This window comes from Vicia villosa, linkage group LG3 (genome assembly GCF_029867415.1).
Source record: "Vicia villosa cultivar HV-30 ecotype Madison, WI linkage group LG3, Vvil1.0, whole genome shotgun sequence".
NCBI lineage: Eukaryota > Viridiplantae > Streptophyta > Magnoliopsida > Fabales > Fabaceae > Vicia > Vicia villosa.
The window spans coordinates 15,004,678-15,024,115 of NC_081182.1; the positions used below are offsets into that span (position 1 = coordinate 15,004,678).

The window sequence follows — 19,438 nt, forward strand, 5'->3', positions numbered from 1 at the left end:
TGCGATTGTCACCATATGGTAGAAGGTTTTGTAATATATATTGCAGATCTTCAAGAGCGGTGTACTCGTTGTTCTTAAATTGTCTGGATGTTCATTATGGATTTTTGTGTTTTAGTATGAAACAATATGACAAGTGAGTTTATTTATAGTAATGGGGTGAGATATTATGGACCACACAAACCCTATCTACGGATAAAGAATGTAGCACAATGTAACTCCGGAACCACCCTTATTTATTATGGAGATGCATCTCCGGAAACTTCCCTAATATTAACAGAACAGAAACATATACAACTAATTATATTGAATGCTGGTATTTTTGGACAAACTAAAAAATGCTTATATTTACAGCATAATACATTAAAAAAATGTCATATACAATAAAATGATAAATAACTAATTAAATGATCCGAAATAATTGTCGCCGGCCAAATCATTTACAGGTGGTACCCCTTTGACTTTTCCTTATTTTTCCTATTTCAATGTTGTTCAATTTGGTGAACTCTAGCATCCTTTTAATAAATTGGTCCGTCCAAGTCTCAAATTGAATTCTATAATGATTCGCTCACTCTGATTATGTAAGTGGTATAGGGAATCCCAATTTCAAATTCACTTGATGAAAATGCTGCGAATTTGAAACCCACCTAACACAGATGATACGATCATTGAAATTTGATGGTGGAGTAGTGCATAGTGGGAAATAAGTTTCCGAGAAACTGTATCTTGTAAGATTAATACACTCTCTCATACACATTTGGTTTAAGATGACACATCTCAAGGAAGCGCGTCCATTTTTCCACTGGTGCATGTCCATTGATGCAAGGTACAAGAGCGTGATAAATTTCTTCAGCTTTCTTTTTATTCTTGAGCACCCTGTGTATAATTCTCTATTGCTCCTCAACTATTTGATAAGAGTATCGCAGACAAGTTGGTGATCCTCTTATACTTTACCGAGCAAACAAAAAACAACCAGAAACCCACAATTACCGTCACCCCTGACATTGACGATCCGTTCAATATAATTGTGCATAAAAATTGACATCTCCTTGATGAATGTATTTTGGGTGAAGGTGGTGGTTTGCTACTGCGGGTTCCTTTGAAAACACTTTTCTGAGATTTTGGAGTCGGTGAATCGAGAAAATTTTTGTCAACATGTTCAAAATATGATGGACTCCTCACTGTTAAATTGTCGTTCGATGTAGGTTTCACCTTCTTAGGTGCTTCTTTCATTTTTACCGGTTGAGAGGGTGGTTTCAAGTAGAGCTGTCAATATGGGCTACCCGACCCTAAACGGGTCGGCCCTAGCGGGCACTGGGCTTTTCAGGGCTGGGCCAAAAAGGCCCTGGATAATATCGGCTTGGGATTTACTACCCGAGTCCGACCCTAGATGGGTTTCGGGCTACCCGGTCCTAAATGGGCTTTTTTATTTAAAAAAATTAAAATAAAAACTCCATAATATTTATTATAAATAAAATTAAAAATTATTATGTTATTTTAAACATAATACATTTTTAAGTACTATATTATCTCTTATAAATACTATAATGTGTTTCTAAATATAATATAGGTCTAAATTGTATAAAATAATACTTGAACATTTATTATAAGAGAAAAATTAATATAATATGATGAAAAAATGTTGATTATATTAGTGTATAATATTTAAAAGAGAAAGATTGAATAAAATAGAGATAAAATTTAGTGAAGGGAGAAAAATCAATATGCTACTTTGGAGTAAGATAATATAAATATTAATATATTTTTTTAAAATTTATAATTATGCGGGCCTGATGGGCTACCCACGTCCCACGGCCCATATGGGCTAGCCCTAATGTGTAGCGGGCTTTTAAGGGCTGGGCTAAAAAGGCCCTGAAAAATATGGGCTCTAATTTTAAGGCTCAAGCCCTATGATTTTTTGGGCCTGACGGGCCGGCCCCTATGGGCTAGCCCATTTTAACAGCTCTAGTTTCAAGTGTGTGGTCTTCGGGAATGTAATCTCCCTCAATTGCTCTTTGATGTGGAGTTTTGTGGGGCTTTCAAAAATATTTCTTGTATCGTTTCCCATTATGTCAGGATGCAGATATTCGATTTGATGTCTAACACCGTCATCTTCAAAACTGAGCCTCTTCCAGTGACTGCATACCTTGTCCATTCTTATTGGGTAATCAAGTTTCACTTTTTTAGATATGACACAAGAAATGAGAGACCATATATTTTCACAAGTGTGCAACCACACTTTGAGCTATCAGAACCTACATTAGAAGCTCGTTTGACTTCGTGAAAAATATAATTTAGAGCTGATCGAGATATGTTGCTGACCAACTGAGAATATAGAGTGTTGTCTTTGAATCTGTGTTCCAACACTGTGATATTACGACTAAATGATGTTTCTATCTCATTATACTGGTTAGTATCATTTGGTTCACAGATGCCTAATCCGCACACAAACACCCTTTCTATTTCTCAACAAACTCTTCAAACAAGCAGGAACAGACTCAACTTGGTTTGTTGTTGTAGATTTCAAAAATGTTAAGAAATGAGAGAGTTATGATGTTGTGACCAAGTGACTTGCCATACTTGTTTTTAGGCCAACCAAACATGTGCCAACTTGTAATTTTTGCTATTTCTTTGCATTCAATGGCCCAATAATGAACACTTGAATGTCAAATAGAGAAATCTTGATTGTCCCCTTGAAATACTTTGATGATAGCTTGAGAATTTGATGGAGATGGCATGGAAATGAACATATGAACTACACTTGAATCATCTTAGAGATCATGCACCAAATTTGAACTTCTCTTTATCAAATGATGTCGAATGAAGCTTGGCATGAATATGACCTAAGATTGTAGGTCATGCTTTAAAGTAAAAAGTCCTTTGGACCACTTGTTGACCAAAGTTTGACTTTGTGGACCAAAAGCCTAATTTAGAATCAAGCTTGATCTTTTGATATCTTCAACCACAAACCAAGTAATCTTGAATCTCACGTCATTCTTGATCATTGAATAAGATCTTATTAGGCATTAAACACTCTTTTGATTCTTTGATTGCAAACCCTATCTTGTACAATAAAAAAAGAGCAACACATATTTTTGTATATTGAATAAGGTTAGTAAAAGTTAAAATGTAAGTAATCATAGATGCAAAAAGAAACACAATGCTTGGTGATCTCTCACTAGAGACAAACCAAAGGGTTAAGGGTTAGGAGGATGCCATGCTTGTGATCTTTGATTAATAGATGCAAATAATATGATAGGTGGAATATTAGGGGGTAAAAATTAGGATATGACAGTATGGACTAGGCTTTTTTTAACAAATTTGCATCAAACTCTCCATTCTTCTCCGACTGGCATCAGAACTCTATCATGTGGCTTAATGAATAACGGTTCAATTGGTCTGACCTACTCTAGTGATACTAATGATATTTTGTGTTGGTAGTGGTTCTTCTAATCAATTGATGGTGAATATTTTTTTATAGTAAACATAAACATTCATTAGATGAAAAAGAAAGAGTACAAGCATAGTGAAAGACAACGTGTAAGGGCATTTCCCATCCACATTTTAAAACTAACACTAGTAAATAAGCCAATCAGAATTTGGACAACAAACAATTTTGAGAAGTTAATAAACAGTGGAGCATTACAAATCCAATTTCTTGATCCAAGCAACCCTTCAAATATCTTCCACAAAAGATAAAGGAGTTTGGGAACCAGAATCTTTAAATCTATCCAGTTACAAATTATTTCTTTGACTTTATCACGCACAGTTCGATTATACAGGTTCTCTAACTTGAAAAAACTCACCATCTTTGAAAGAAGCATTTGTTGAGTGGAAGAAAGAGTCTGGCTTGTAATGACCACACTTAGAGTTTTACTCAAAAACACGTTGTCTCCATCCAAAACTCTTTGGGGCATTTCAACAAACATCTTGAATACACACTTAAAATAGACTAAACAACATAACATTCAACACTGAAACAGACAGAAAACCAGAATAACAATAAACAGAGAAACAATAATTAATACCCAAACACCATTTCTTGTTGATATCGAAGCTTCTCGTGGCGGCGGTTCTGGTGGAGGTCGTTTGCCGTGGTTGCTGTTCCAAATCTTTGGCCCCATGGTTGGTGAAGCTGGACTTGGATTTGCGGCTGCGAACACCTGATGGTTGTTGACGGAGAGGAAAGAAACCATGGTAGATGTTGAAGGAAGGATATGGCAAAAAACCATTAGAGAAGAATAGTTCAAAGGAAAGGAAGTGAGAGATGGAAAACCCACAAAGGGAGAGAAACCTCCAATAGGGAGGATGGAGCCTCCATGATAAAGGAGAGAAGCTCCGAAATCGGAGAGGGGATGGTGGCGGCTCTGTGATAGCACAAAGTAAAACCCTAGTTTTAGAGAGAGGGTAAAACTTCTCTCTCTAAAACGCCTAGTTCATTTTCTACTAGATGTTGCTTTAATGCTTGCATTCTTTATTGGGTTGGTGCCTTCTTTTTAATGCTTGCATTCTCATTTATAAAAATATTCGTTTTTTATTATATTATTTTCAATATTTATTGGTGTTTAATTTCTCAAAAAATATTTAATATGATTAAGTGATTTTAAAAAAAATATTTTAACTATGAAATTTTAAAAATTTATATTAAGCTTATTGTAAATGTTTTCATTCCATTGTCAACAGTATTACAAGATTTTAAATTTTAATTAACTTTTTAGTCGTCAATAATTTTGTTGTGATTGTTTTTATTATAAATTTAAATTAGTATATTGTAATTTAAACATTACTATATATGTGCTAATGATTTTTAGTGACCCATTTTTGAAATATTAACTTTAATTTTTTAAAAATAAATTATAATTAATGTATCAAAATCTTAATTTTACATTTATTATATTATTTTTAAAAAATATATTTAAACTTTATCAAAAAAATTATGCGTGTTGTTCTTCGATTAAAAGTAATATATGAATGATAATATTAAAATAATTTAATAAAATAGAAGTAATTATAGTATTAAATTAATATTATAGAATAGTTAAATTTTGTAACACTCCGTGCATAGGGGTGAAAATAGGCTAGGCTAGGCCAGACTTTAGAAGGCCTAAGCCTGACCTACGATAAATTTAAAAGGCCAAAGTCTGGCCTATGGCCTATCATAGACTCAGATTTTTGGTCTGGCCTGACCTTTTTAAAAGTCTGGTCTGACCTGAAAGCCTATTTAAAAGCCTGTATCTCATTAAAACTTTCAATTAATTCATTTTACTTAAGAAGCCTTATAGGTCAGTATATACGCATATATATAAGTCGACCTATTTAGCCTTTGTTCTAATATATATGCATATACGGGCTAGCCTATTTAGCGTTTTTTTCTAATATATATGCATACATGAGCCAATCTATTTAGCATATCTCTAATATATATGAAAATATTGGCCGGCCTATAGGACTTCATAGGGTTTTTTAATAGCATAAGCCTGACCTATTTAATAAAACAGACTTTTAAAAAAGCCTAAGCCTGACCTAGTCTTAAGTTGGCTAGGTTATAGGCCGATGTAGGCCGACCTAGCCTATTCTCACCCCTACCCGTACATACACGTCTAGAATAATATGTAGCGATGTTATAACTGGTACATAGAAACATACATAAGTTGGAAAAGAAAAGAAAATAAAATCGTATACAAAACAACTCCTGCTACAAAAATGTATACATCACACTTGTCCATAACACTACACAGCGGAAAGGCATCGTCTAGAGAGGTCATCCTGTCATCTGCTTGTCCACTGTCTTCAACAAGAATCATCTAAAAATTCATCTACAACAACCTGTTCCTGAAAAAATTAAGAGGATTGGGGTGAGATTACTAAATCTTAGTGAGTCTCCATATCTTATGGGTTCACTCGGTTCTGCAAGGTACATGCAATCAAACAGATCCGCCGTGGATCTGGGTTTTTCCTCATGGTCGGGTACAAATACACAAAAGGGAAATATCACCATTAGATGTCCCATAACTAACCGATGTGATAGCAGCAAGTACACAATCAAACACACAAGTATGCATACTCGTATCCATATACGGGGAATCCAGGAGCACGTTAATGCCTCTATGTCGGTCATATAATCACACCCTCGATGGGTTATCCCCCATGCCTAATGTCAAGAGACTTGCACACGCACACCGCAAGTGAATCAGATATGTCCTACATGGAAATCTATCTTTGACAAGTTACAACGGTGACATTGCCAATGTGGCGTCACGACCCCGTCAATCACCATACGCAGATGTGATCGCCATAGTGGAAAATACGCCATCAAGACTACATGGGCCCACTAGGTGAAAGCCTAGTGGCATTGCCTACGTGGCACTACTAGAGATGAGTTAATCCGCTACGATAGGGGTGGACAACGGGCCGAGTTGGGCGGGTTAAAACCTAGCCCAACCCGCGGATGCATTAATATCGCCCATTTCCGCCCAATTTTAACTTCGATTTAGACGGATTGGGTATAAATGGGTTGCGGGTTAAAACGGACGGGTTAATCGATTTATTGGGTTGATAATATTTAAAGGTTCAATAAAAATTTACAACTTTTTCTTAAAATGTACAGTTATTACATCATATAATTTTCAAATTCAATAATGGACCAAACATTAAACTTGGACCAACAAAATCTACATTTTCCTACTTCAACATTTCCTCTGCTATTCCATCAGCATTTTAACATTTCCAGGACTTGCAATTGTATCTCCACTAGGTCCACATTGTCCTATACTTAAACTGTTTTCCTGTCACTACAATATTGAAGTTAATTTTTTCCAATATACTACTCAAAATGAAATACAAATAGATCAAATAATATACTTTTAATATATAAACCAGGTATTCTAATATAACTTAGGTGTGATAGTTATAGAATGTATTCGAATAGAACTAGGTATGATAGTTTATCAAAATTAACTAGACCACATGATCACTACAAGTTACCTAGAGAAAAACTAGCTATAACATCTAAGTTACAATTTGTTTTAGTCCAGAATAATAACAGATAAATTGGGCAAACTGCTAACATGTTTATGAGGCACATCCTTTACTCTCTTGCTGGTATGAAATTGACTTAATTTAATTTTCTCTATCTTTTATCAATTCACATCAACCAAAAACGATAACAACCAAATAATCATATGGTAATTTGAATTTTAACAGCATTTAAGCATATGATCATACCTGAATTCAAACGTAATTAGTACTCCGGCAACGACCGAACACCGTGGCGACCACAATCAACCTTAACATTATTAAGGAAAAAACCAAATATATTTTAGGCAATTAGTGATAAAGCAAAGCAAATTAGGTGAAGGCATTGAAGAATCTGTTTACTAAAAAAACTTATTGAACTTGAAAATCAGTTTTAAATGTCTAAAGAATTTACATGTTAAAGAAAACATTACTTAGAAACTTCATCTGTTTAACATATTTTTAGTAACTTCATCCTTTACTTGAGAAGATTCTGCATAAAATGGAAGAACATATTTTCTTAATAATATGATAAAGAGTTTGTGATCCAAATTTAAAAAAAAAAAATAATCAATCTCTTGCAGAAGCTGCTATTACTTAAAAGTTTCAGAAAATGACATAGGAAATATGAAGGAGTTCTTACAGATAGCAACAATGACCCAAGTTTGTGAAAAACAAATAAACGATGAAAAAAATCCACATTCATTTTATATATAATTTTCAGAGCAACAGGTTCATCCTCATACATACCATGGTAAAGCCTACCGTGAGCTCCATAAGCAAACCTAAGACCAACAAAGAGCTTACAAAGGTGAACAAATTCATTTTGATATGCGACTGCAGACACGTTCACTTGCGGCGGAGTTGTGCAAGGGTTTTTCTTCGTTTATGTTTATGTGGGAGAAATGAGGATTGAAACATACATATAATAAAACGGCTGCGTATTAGTAATTATGTTCAACTGGATCGGGCGGTTATGGGTACCGCCAGTTGTTTCTCCGTGAACTGAACCGCCCGTTATGATCCGCCACAGACCGCACTGTGTGGCCCGCCAAACTGCTTGACCGTTTGAAACTGTATTTTTCGGTTTTTTCTTTCGGTTTTTATGGACTGGGTCGGTTTACAGTTCCTTGTCCAACCCTACGATATGATATTGCTTAAGTGGCATCGCAACCCCATCATACCAAGCACGTCGATGCTTTCATAATGCCAGCGTAGAAACGCCCTTACGGACCCTCGTCGGGACATCGCAATGGTAGCTCAGGTGTCACTACGCCAAACAAGACCTTATACATCACTTATTGAGAAGCGCTGGCTAATGTGGCCCTGTACCAACACTTTTGTAAAGCGCTTTCTAAAGCAACCCCTTTAGCAGCGCTTTTAAGAAGCGTTGTCTAAGGCAGCCCCTTTACCAGCGCTTTTCCTTATTTTTGTATACAGTTTTTGTGTGTTATTTTTTATTTCACTTATAGCAGCGCTTTTGTATAAAAGCGCTGTCTAATGTGGGCTGTCTAAAAGCCTTTTTGGGCGTAGTGTGTGTACAATATACCAAGAACGTCGATGCTTTCATAATCCCAACGCGGAAACGCCCTTACGGACCCACGCCAGGTTATCGCAATGGTAGCTCAAAGAAATGCCTAGTAGCTAGGCCTGCTCCGATTCAAGCATACAATAAGTTGCACACAAGATTCGCCTAAACTGAACATCATGTCCATGTTTGCCCTGTCAGTGCTACTCAGAAGTACACAGGATTGCCTAAACTAGGTGACCATGCCAGGTTTGCCCTGTCAGTACTCTCACTAGTACACAGGATTCGCCTATACTGGGTGTCATGCCAGGTTTGCCCTGTCAGTACTTCACACACAATACAATCAGAAAATAAGGCATATCAACATAACATAATACATAATGCACCATATACCTGAATCAACATTTTCATGATCATACACAATCATAACATTTTCCAATATAATGCATCTCTTCCACGTGCATACATGCAACTAGTATATGAGTGATCATAACATGGTATTATGCATTTTCCAACACACCTCATAAGTCTTAGAAGACTAGGGAGGCATCAGGTTCCCTAAACGGAACGAAACTGCACTCCGGGGGAATATAACATACATATTTCACCCAACAAAGCTCACTAAGCGGGGTCCCTACACTCTCAAATCAAACATTCTGGTTTGGGGACCAATTTTATTAGATAGTACATCTAAATAGCTTTCCAACGATATAAACTTTACGTCATTCTGATACCCTAGGCGAAAGTTATGAATATTTGAAGTTAGAATTTTCTCCTTCAGACCCTGCTGTACCCGGGTACCCTCTATGCCGTACACGGTTACACCCCCTAAAATTAGCCTATTTACACCTCTATTTGAGATGTACCCGGGTACTCTCTATGCATGCTGTACCCGGTTACACCTGTGCAGAATGCAGAAAAACTTGCATTTTCACACACCAGTCCCAATTTCTTCCAATTCATAACCACACAATTTTCCAATTGACATCCAAACATGTTCACACACCAATATAGCATGATTTTTAATAGAAGGAGCATAAATTAACAACATGCAATAGCAATTATCACTAAAATCCACAAAACTCCAATTTCATGCAAAATCCCTCTCTTGGAACAATGTTTTTCTGGTTTCAAAACCTAATCCGATATGTCCTTATCTCTCTCTCTCACTCTCTCTCTCTCTCTCTCTCTCTCTCTCATTTTTTATCTTTCTTCGTTTTCTAATTTCTCAGATCTGAATTTCTACCTCCTCTTTATTTTAACAAGTGTTTTTTGTGAAATTAACATATCATGAAGAGATGGCTCCTAAAATAAGTGTGAACGCACGAGTAACACACCAATACGTGTGAATGCACGGGTTACCAAGCCAAAATCTGTGTGAACACACAGGTAACACACTAGTATCATGTGAACACACGGATAACCAGACCAAAATCCTTGTGAACGCCCATATTATTACATATTTTTTACAATTAAAGAAAATAAAAGTAAATATATTTAAAATAGTGTATGAATCCAAACACGAGAAAAATATGTTGTTTTTTAATTGCTCATGTGTCTAATATTTTTATTTTACAATTATTTTTAATTTAATATACAATTAAGATATTATATGATTAATTAAAATATATATTATTGATGTCGATAAAATTTTGTTTTTATTTTTAAAATATGTTTTTCTTTTAGAAAGAATAAACTACGTACTTTGGTAAAACTATTTTGTTTTTCTTATTTACACTTTTATTAAATTTTGAAAACAAAAGCGTGCATAGCACACCGGTACCCGTGCGGACGCACTGCTAACCATATTAAAATCTGCGCAAACGCACGAGTTTAATATATGAAATGTTAAAATATATATTATTGACATGTAAAACAATTTTAGTACAACCATTTTATTTTATTTTCAAAATATGTCCATCCTTTTATATTTAAATAGAAAAACATATTTTTAATTCAAATATGTCTTTCTCATATTTAAATATTAGTTTATATATATATATATATATATATATATATATATATATATATATATATATATATATATATATATATATATATATATTAGGGCTAAATATGTTTCTGGTTCCTAAAAATTATTAGATTTTGTTTTTGATTCCTATAAAAAAATGTAATGTTTTAGTTCATATAAAATTATTATGCACGATATTTTAGTTTCCGCTGTTAAACCAATGTGTATTTTCGAATAATTATTTTGGAGACATGTTTAAAATATTATAAATAGTTCTTTGAAAAAAAAATTAAAATTTTGATTTTGAAGTCGTTATTTTTATTACTTTTATCATTATCTTTTAAAAATTAAAAAAATTCAAATTTAATTCTTCTCATTTTTATAAAATTCTAAAATTTGATAAATAAATATTTTGCACTATTTTAAACATGAATGAAAAATTTATTCCAAAATTTAAAAGTTAAAGGGTAATTAAACAATTTTTAAAATTTTAGAAAATAACAGAGACTAAAACCGCATGGATAAAAATTTTGTAGGAACAAAAATATGTTATTTTTTTAATAAAGACAAAAATAAAATTTAAAATATTTATAAGGAGAAAAACATATTTTATCCTATATATTACCATTGGATTAAAAAAATAATTAAATGACATTTAAGTTATAGTTATGAATATAATTAAGAATGCAACATTTGTTATGTAAAATTTAATAAAAATATAACATTAAATTTAATTCTTATAGATTATTTTCTTTTTTATGAGATTTGTATTTAATAGTTTTTCTTACGAATATTTATTTTTAAAACATATACATTCATTTTTCATCTGAATTTTTTTTGTTGTTAATTAATAATTAGTATTTTATAATTTGTTTAAAATTTTATGATAAGCTAGTTATAAATACGCACTCAAAATCTATATCCGTGCAAATTCACGGGTATCTCACTAGTTATAATATTAAATTAAAATAATAGAACAATCGAAAAGTCTAATTAAATCCTTATAAAAGCTTATGTGGCAGTATTATATAAAAAGAAACATAGGGTAGGAAAATATATTTGACAGGTATCTCTTTTCTCAAATTTTATAAGTGATATCAATCGGTAAAACTTTCCCACACGGTTTTAACCAACTTATTTTTATCAAAATGTCTTCTTCTTAGGCAAAGCCACATCAATCAATTCATTTTCTCAATTAAGGAAACACAGAGTGCTATAAATTGGAGTGATGTGAAGCCAATTTAAATCCATGCAAAACAAGAAAAGAGATAAGAATAAGAATATAGTGGTATGGCAAAAACTAGTGCTTCATTTGTTCTAGCTGTCCTTGTAGTAGCAATATTTCTGAATGGCTATAAAGCTGCTGAGAGTTTAGAAAGCGGTAATCAACCTAAGAAAGGTGAAGCTAATATATTTAAGTATTGTTCTAATAAGTTTAAATTCATGTTTCTTTTTATCTTTGTAACTTTGTGCATTGTTTCCATAATTGCAGCAGGACTAGACTCAGGTAATTGCGTTGGGCCGGTAGAATGTACGAGTGTAAGGTGTTCCGCATTTTGTTGGAAAAGAGGCATTTCTGGTGGCTATTGTGCAACGCCATTTGAGTGTTGTTGTTGAGGAGTTAAGAGATCTATGTTTGATAAAACTATACATTCTATATTAAGAATTGCCAGTAAAAAAGTGAAATATCCTACCACTTATCCAGACGATTTTACATATATGTTTAGACTAAAATAATCTTGACGGTTGTGTAACGTGATATGAAAGTATACATAATCAAACAACTAATAAACAAAGGAAGAGATTATGCGCACAAACATATAGGTTTTAAGGCATATATATAACATAATGTATTTTCAATAATATTATTTGTAGTTTACAAACTTGACTTTTCTTCGTATATGAATTGATTGGAATAAATTCACCTTTAGAGAGAATTTGCTTAAGTGGAGGTGTTAATTGTTGACCCTATGGTGCCTCTTGTCCCATTTGTGAGGAAACGATAGAGTTAAATTCTCTCTCTCTTTTTCTTTTTCTTTTTTTAAATACTTGTGATCTTGTTTTTTCTATCTGCTATAAGATCTTTAATTGGTTGGCTTAGTAGATGGTTATGCTTAGTGATCCTAGGTTCCTTTTTGAGTTTTTTTCTAATTTTAAGTGGTAGAGCAAAGAGTATTGGTTGTTATGCTATGATTTGATATGCGGTTGTTTGGTCCAATTAGATTGATGAAAATGTCACAATTTTTATGGGTCTTTAACAAACATTAGAGAGGTGGAGGAGTGTTTTTATGGTGTGGTTCTTGAATTGGTTTTAAGGTAGATAAATGAGTAATTGAAGAGTCCTAATTTATGGTGGAGTCTGGGGTGATGATAATAAAGCAGAAATCAAATGATATGTCGACTCTGATTATGTAGGTTATATGAATTCCGAAAAATTTATTTCTGGATATGTTTTCACTATGTTTGGCACAACAATCAGTTGAAAAGCGACTCTTCAGAAGATTGTTTCCTTATTAACCAATGACCCGAAATATATTTCCTTCATAGAAGCTATAAAAGAAGCATTATGGCTTTAAGATTTTGCTAAGGAGCTAAAACTTCAAAGTTGGGTCATTACTGTTAAATGTAATAGTCAAAGTGTCATACATTTGTCGAAGAATTCATATATTACTAGCGTAAAAAAGTTTCATAAAGACGATGTTACTAGCGTTTGCTTTTTAATCTATTTTTTAGCTTCATTTTATGATCTCTTTTGGCAGACGCTACTTAGTATTGGCCAGACGCCACTACTAGCTTTAAGGATGGAGACGTCAGCCTCTACACTAACACTAAATCGATGCTAACAAACCACTAGCGTCCATTTTTTGCTGACGTTTCTGAGCATTTTTCTCGTAATGATAGATTTAAGAAATCTCAACGTGCATATTAACCAAACAAAGGACAATCAACCACACACTAGTATTTCTAATCATCATTAAATAGTTGTCTACAACTGTCATCTAGATACCAAAGCTGAGATTAATGTTAAAAGCAAAATTGAAAATCAAAACACCTTTACACTATTTAATGAAGAATTAATGGAGCTGTTATCGGAGGTTTCTTTGGATAGAGAGGTCAAAAACGGGTACGAGTGTAAGATGTTGGGAGATGGCGGTTTCTCTGTTCAGTCTTGTTACGAGTTATTCTTGGATGCAGAATATGCTGGGTTTGCTTGTCAGGATGATACCGCAAGGGTGCTGGCTGCTATGTGGAAGATTGAAGCTCCTCCTAAAATGCTTTTTTTTAGTTGGAGAGTATTACTTAAGAGAATTGCTACAGAAGATCAACTTATAAGACGCAACATATTGTCGGTAAGTAACAATCCTTATTGTGTTTTCTGTTTGTTGCAAGAAGAATCTATTGCCCACATCTTTGGATTATGTTCTTTTGCGGATAGCATTTGGCGTAGAGTGTTGATTTGGTTAGAACCTTTTGAAGAGATGAATTTAGAGGAATTCAAGTCTTTTTTCTTCTTTATTGAGAAAATTAAGGATGCATTGAACAGGAAAGTAGTTGCTGTTATTTGGTTAGTTACAATATAGAGTATTTGGCTTTCTAGAAATGACTTCATATTCAACAACATAAACCCTACTTTTGATGATTGTATGTCAGCTTTTATATTTAGATAGTGGATTTGGTTATCGTCGTGTAATCCTTTATTATCAGGTTGTGATTTTTATACTTGGAATATTTTTCCTTTCCTTTGTTTTGGGAGGTAGAGGTTTTCCGTTTTGTTTCTTTGGTTGAGTAGCCTTCTACTCGATTTAATAGATATCTTGCCTATTAAAAAAATACACCTTTACACTCTTTTTGATTTTTTAATTTTTAAAATTCTAAAATTGAAAATAATTTTGGAAAACTGTGTTTAAAAAGAAGAAATCTAAACAAGTTTTTTCTAAAACAAATTTTAAAACTCAAAAATAGTTTTTAAAACTTAACGAAACAAACCCTTAAAAATTATGTAGAAGGAAACAATGATTCATAAAGATAGAGATATCAACCTTAATAGTTAATATGAAAAACAAGGATACCAACTTCAAGGTTTCTTATGCAATGAAAAATGCAGTGACGAATGCATGTATATAATTATGTAGAAGAAACAATGATAATTCGAAAAGAATGAAATATTCCGTAACTAATTAAGTTTTATTTAAGTCTTCTAATATCAATCAATTGGTAAATTAATTAGCCTTCACATTTGGCACCATGCATATGCATGCTTTCTACACGGTTTTAACTTTTAACAAACTTTCATTTATCAAAATGTCTTCTTCTCACGCAAAGTCTCATTAATTAATTCATTTTCTCATTTAAGAAAACATGTAGTGCTATAAATTGGAGTGATATGAAGCCAACTTTATTCCATTCCAAATAATAATATTCATTAGAAGTAAAAAGTGTTTGAGTTTAAATGTTAGTGACTAATTTTTTTTATAAGCAAGAGATATATTGATTAGAGAACAGAAGTTCTCGAAACGAAATACAAAGACAACTCGAGCACAAAGCCGAGCAGAAAATTACACGCTAATTGCGATTTACGACAAGTAAAAATAGACAACTCGAGCATAAAGCCGAGCAGAAAATTACACGCTAATTGCGATTTACGACAAGTAAAAATAAGGATTTCTACTAAATTCATAAAAAGTACAATTGGGTTGCATAATTTTCCCAACAAAAGACCACCACCAAACCAACGCTTTGACGCCCCACACTATATTGGAGATATTCCACATGTCATTCCTAAAAATTATACTGTTTCTTGCCGTCCACAAATACCAATAAACTGCTAGCCACACCACTCCTTCCTTTCCCTTTCTAACCTTGTTTTTCTTGCCTTCTAAGCACCAATACAAAAAGATCTCCTTTAAGTTGCCCTTCTTATAGTCATCCATGCCCAACCACTCAGCTACATCCTTCCATACAAAATCTGAGGCTTGACAAAACAATAAACAGTGGAGCACAGTTTCTTCGTTCTCTCCATAGAAAACGCACAAAGAATTCGAGATAAGCAAAATACCTTTTTTTACAGAGAGCTTCTCTCGTCGGAAGTTTGTTGACGAAACTTCTCCAACCAAACACTTTAATTTTTAAAGGAACGTCGGTCTTCCACAGCATTTTGAACGTCGTGTCGTGTCTGCCCGAAGGACCGTAAGGAGTCTTCTCCCTGGCTAGAATTTCCGCACAAGATTTTATAGAGAAAGAACTGTCCTTCTCAGCGAACCAAAGCACATGATCGGCACAGTCATGGATCGGACATTCAGTCCCCAACATCTACTGTAGCAGTAGCACAGTATCTGCTACCGCCTGGCTGCCACGGCTGGAACTTTGAGCACCAAAATCGGACCAGGCCCAGCTTCCATCATGACATCTGCCCATTGCAGCTACCGATGCTACCTGTAAAACAGAATCATAATAAACTGTAGGAAAGGCATCTTTTAGCACCCCCGATTGCGACCAATTTGAGTGCCAAAAATAAGTCCGGTATCCATTTCCCATCTCAACCTTGCAAGCTGAATTGAAAAAGTCAAAAGGTTTTTTTTTGTCTAAAGCTAATATATCGACCCACCAAGTAGAGCACGCTGCATCACCTTTAACTTTGCTTCCTCCTTGCACCACCCGAAGAATAATGTCCCCATATGTTGCCTTTAACACTTCGTACCATAACATCTCAGTTTCAACTAGAACTATCCATTTCCACTTATTTAGTAACGCCAAATTAAAGTCCTCTAAACTTCTAACACCCAGCCCTCCTTTCTCCTTTGGCAAACAAATCTCTTCCCATCTTGTCCAACGAATGCACCTTTTAGCTTCCCCCCCTCACAAAAAATTGCTTTGAATTCTTACCATTTCCTTAATCACTCTCTTAGGTGCTTTGTAGAAAGAAAGAGTAAAGATCGCCATACTACCTAACATCGACTTGATAAGCGTAAGTCTTCCTCCTATGCTAAGAAGTCTTCCTTTCTAAGAAGCCAAATTCTTCCTCATTTTTACTATAATCGGTTCCCAAGTAGCGGCTCTCCTAGGATTGCTACCAATACGGATACCCAAAAATGTGAATTCCTTATCCTCCCTTCTACACGCTAAGAAATTCATTGTTTTAAAGTGTGTATGATTTAGACAAAATTCATTGTTTGAATAAAAAATTGAAAAAATTATTTAAATGATAGAAATTTATATAGTGTTTTATCTAAGTTCAATTTAATGATATTGAAGAGCACATAAAATCAAACAATTTAAATTTTCTCTCCTAATCTATAGAATGTGAATGTCAAATTGATAACTATTATTATTTTAAAATTTTCAAGTTCGTTCTCATATTTTTCAAAATTATAAAATTGACCATCAAATTTTTTTTAAAAAAATTGTAAATTGGTCTTTAACAATTTTCCAATTTTACAATTTAGTCCATAGAATGATTTTAAAATTATAAATTGGTCCATATTGTATATATTTTAAATTTGATCCAAAAAATTTAGAATTTATGAAAATGACCCAAAATATATAGCAATGAATTATTTTATTCCTTTACCCAAACAAAGCAATTAAAAAATAAATAAGTCAAATAATTTGAGTCGGTTAGGATTTTATATTTCATAAAAATTTCCTATTACCATATATTAATGAGCGAATATAATAATTTGAGGAAACTTAAATGATTTTTAAAAAATTCAATATTTGGATAAAAAATATGTAGAATTGTTAAAATGATGGAATTCTATGAAATATTTTAATAATCTTTAAAAGACACCAAAAATTAAAGAAGTTCAAATTCTTCTCATACTCCATAGAATTTGAATATCAAATAGACTAATATTATTATCTTAATTTTGCAAATTGGTCTTGGTATTAGAAGATTGGAAGACTTTAATGTGGTGCTTCTTCTTAAGTGGAGATGGCGGATATTGGTTGATTCAAACTCTTTATGGATGGATATATATATTGAAAGCACGGTACGTCGACATTAAGATTCGGGTAGCGGGAAAAGGCAGGAATGTTCATGAGTATACCTCTAAATCTCTATGGTGGTCGGATATTCTTTTACTTGCTAAAAAAATTCCGGAGGATTTTTTTTGTGAACAATTTAGATTTCAAAGTTGGTGATGATTTTACTACTTCCTTTTGGCTTTCTTCTTGGTTGAAAGAGGAAACTATTAGTTCTTTATTTCCTTCTCTTTTTGCTATTTCCCGTTTGCAGGATGCTTCCATTGCTAGCACGGGAGGTTGGATTAATGGGGAGTGGCATTGGAATGATTTTGGAAATCCGATTTTTCCGGATTCGGAGACAGGGGCAGCAGCGATGCTGCGTTTACTGTTGGGGCAGCAGCCCTCCGTATCGATGGTTTGCGCCGCGGACGTTCCGAGGTGGAGGAGGACGGAGGATTTTCGGTTTTCGCTTTCATCGTGTTACGGAGCGTTATGTGTTAGGTACACTCAATATGGCCCTCCTAATTGTTTTGATTTCGTGTGGGATTATTTATGGAAGATTGAAGCCCCGTTAAAATGCAAAGCTTTTGAATGGAAGTGTTTTTTAAACAGAATTGCAACAAAGGACTTGCTTGTGCACCGGGATATTTCTTTTGCCCCTTCTAATTTAGCTTGTGTTTTCTGTGATGGTTGTGCGGAATCTTCTTCCCATTATCTTCTTCTTTGTCAGAGGGTGAATGAGGTTTGGTTGCAAATTGCTAGTTGGATTGGTTTGTCGGACTATAAAGCGGGTGATTTTAAGGAGAGTTTTTGGAAATGGCATTTGTTTTGTAGAAGGAAGAATTTGAAAAAAGGGAAGGTGGGGTGCGTGTGGTTGACAACGATATGGAGTTTATGGGTTTTTAAAAACGGTATTATTTTCAAGGATTGGGTTTGGAATTCCCGGGATGCGGTTTGGGGGGTGAAAGCATTGTTATGGAGATGGGCTTTCATTGAGAATATTTCTCAACCCAATTGTAACTTTTATGAGTTTGACAAAAACTCTTTGTTATACTTTAGTTAGGTTTTAATTGATGGACAATTTTTTCCCGCGATTTCGACCGTTCTTTTGTAATCTTGTTTTGTAAACGTTTGTTCCATTTAATATATCTTGATTAAAAAAAATCATATAATCGTAGTATTATATAAATTATGTAGTTATCGTGTCTACTCTCTTTCATTCCCAATCCTATACAGTCTACCAAATTTATCCATGTTCAAGCATATTTCCTTTTTTTTCAAAAATGTTGGTATATAAGACAAAATAATGCGATATACCAAATTTATCAATGTCCAAGCATGTTTCCTTTATCGATCTCCAAGCATATTTTCTTTTTTTTAAAAAAATGTTGATATATAAGACAAAATAATGCAACATATATAAACTAATTTTTCTTTTAAAACTCTTCTAAAATGGTGGAAATGAGGCAAATTAATTACAATATATATAAATTAGGTTCTCTTTTGAAACTCTTTTGAAATGGTAGTTTTGATACAAATTAATTGCAATATATACAAACAAGTTTTTCTATCACGTAACAAATTAAACTCTATTTATTTCTTCAAATAACAATCAATTGGTCACATTAATTAACTTAATTTTATCAAAATGTATTTTTCTCACGCAAAGCCACCTTAATTATTTTCTTTTTTCAATTAAGGAAATCATTGGTGTTATAAATTGGAGTATTATGAAGCCAATTAATTATATTCAATATTACCAAACAATATTATCGATAAGAAGAAGAAGAATAAAAAAATAAAAAAAGCTTTATGGCTAAAAGCAGTGCTTCAGTTGTTCTAGCTGTTCTTGCTGTAGCATTATTTCTGAATGGCTATAATGCTGCTGAGAGTGTAGAAACAGATAATCAACAACCTGAGAAAGGTGAAGCTGATATTTAATTAAGTATTGTTCTGATTACTAT

The 19,438-nt window shown here is 33.4% G+C and overlaps 1 protein-coding gene across 1 annotated transcript; it reads left to right on the forward strand.

Annotated features, from left to right (window-relative positions):
• The first annotated feature begins 17,547 nt into the window (after window positions 1–17,547).
• On the forward strand, window positions 17,548–18,537 carry LOC131657611 (uncharacterized). The gene has a single exon (XM_058926988.1). It carries the CDS (start codon window positions 17,548–17,550, stop codon window positions 18,535–18,537), a length of 990 nt encoding a protein of 329 aa, XP_058782971.1.
• Window positions 18,538–19,438: the final 901 nt, after the last annotated feature.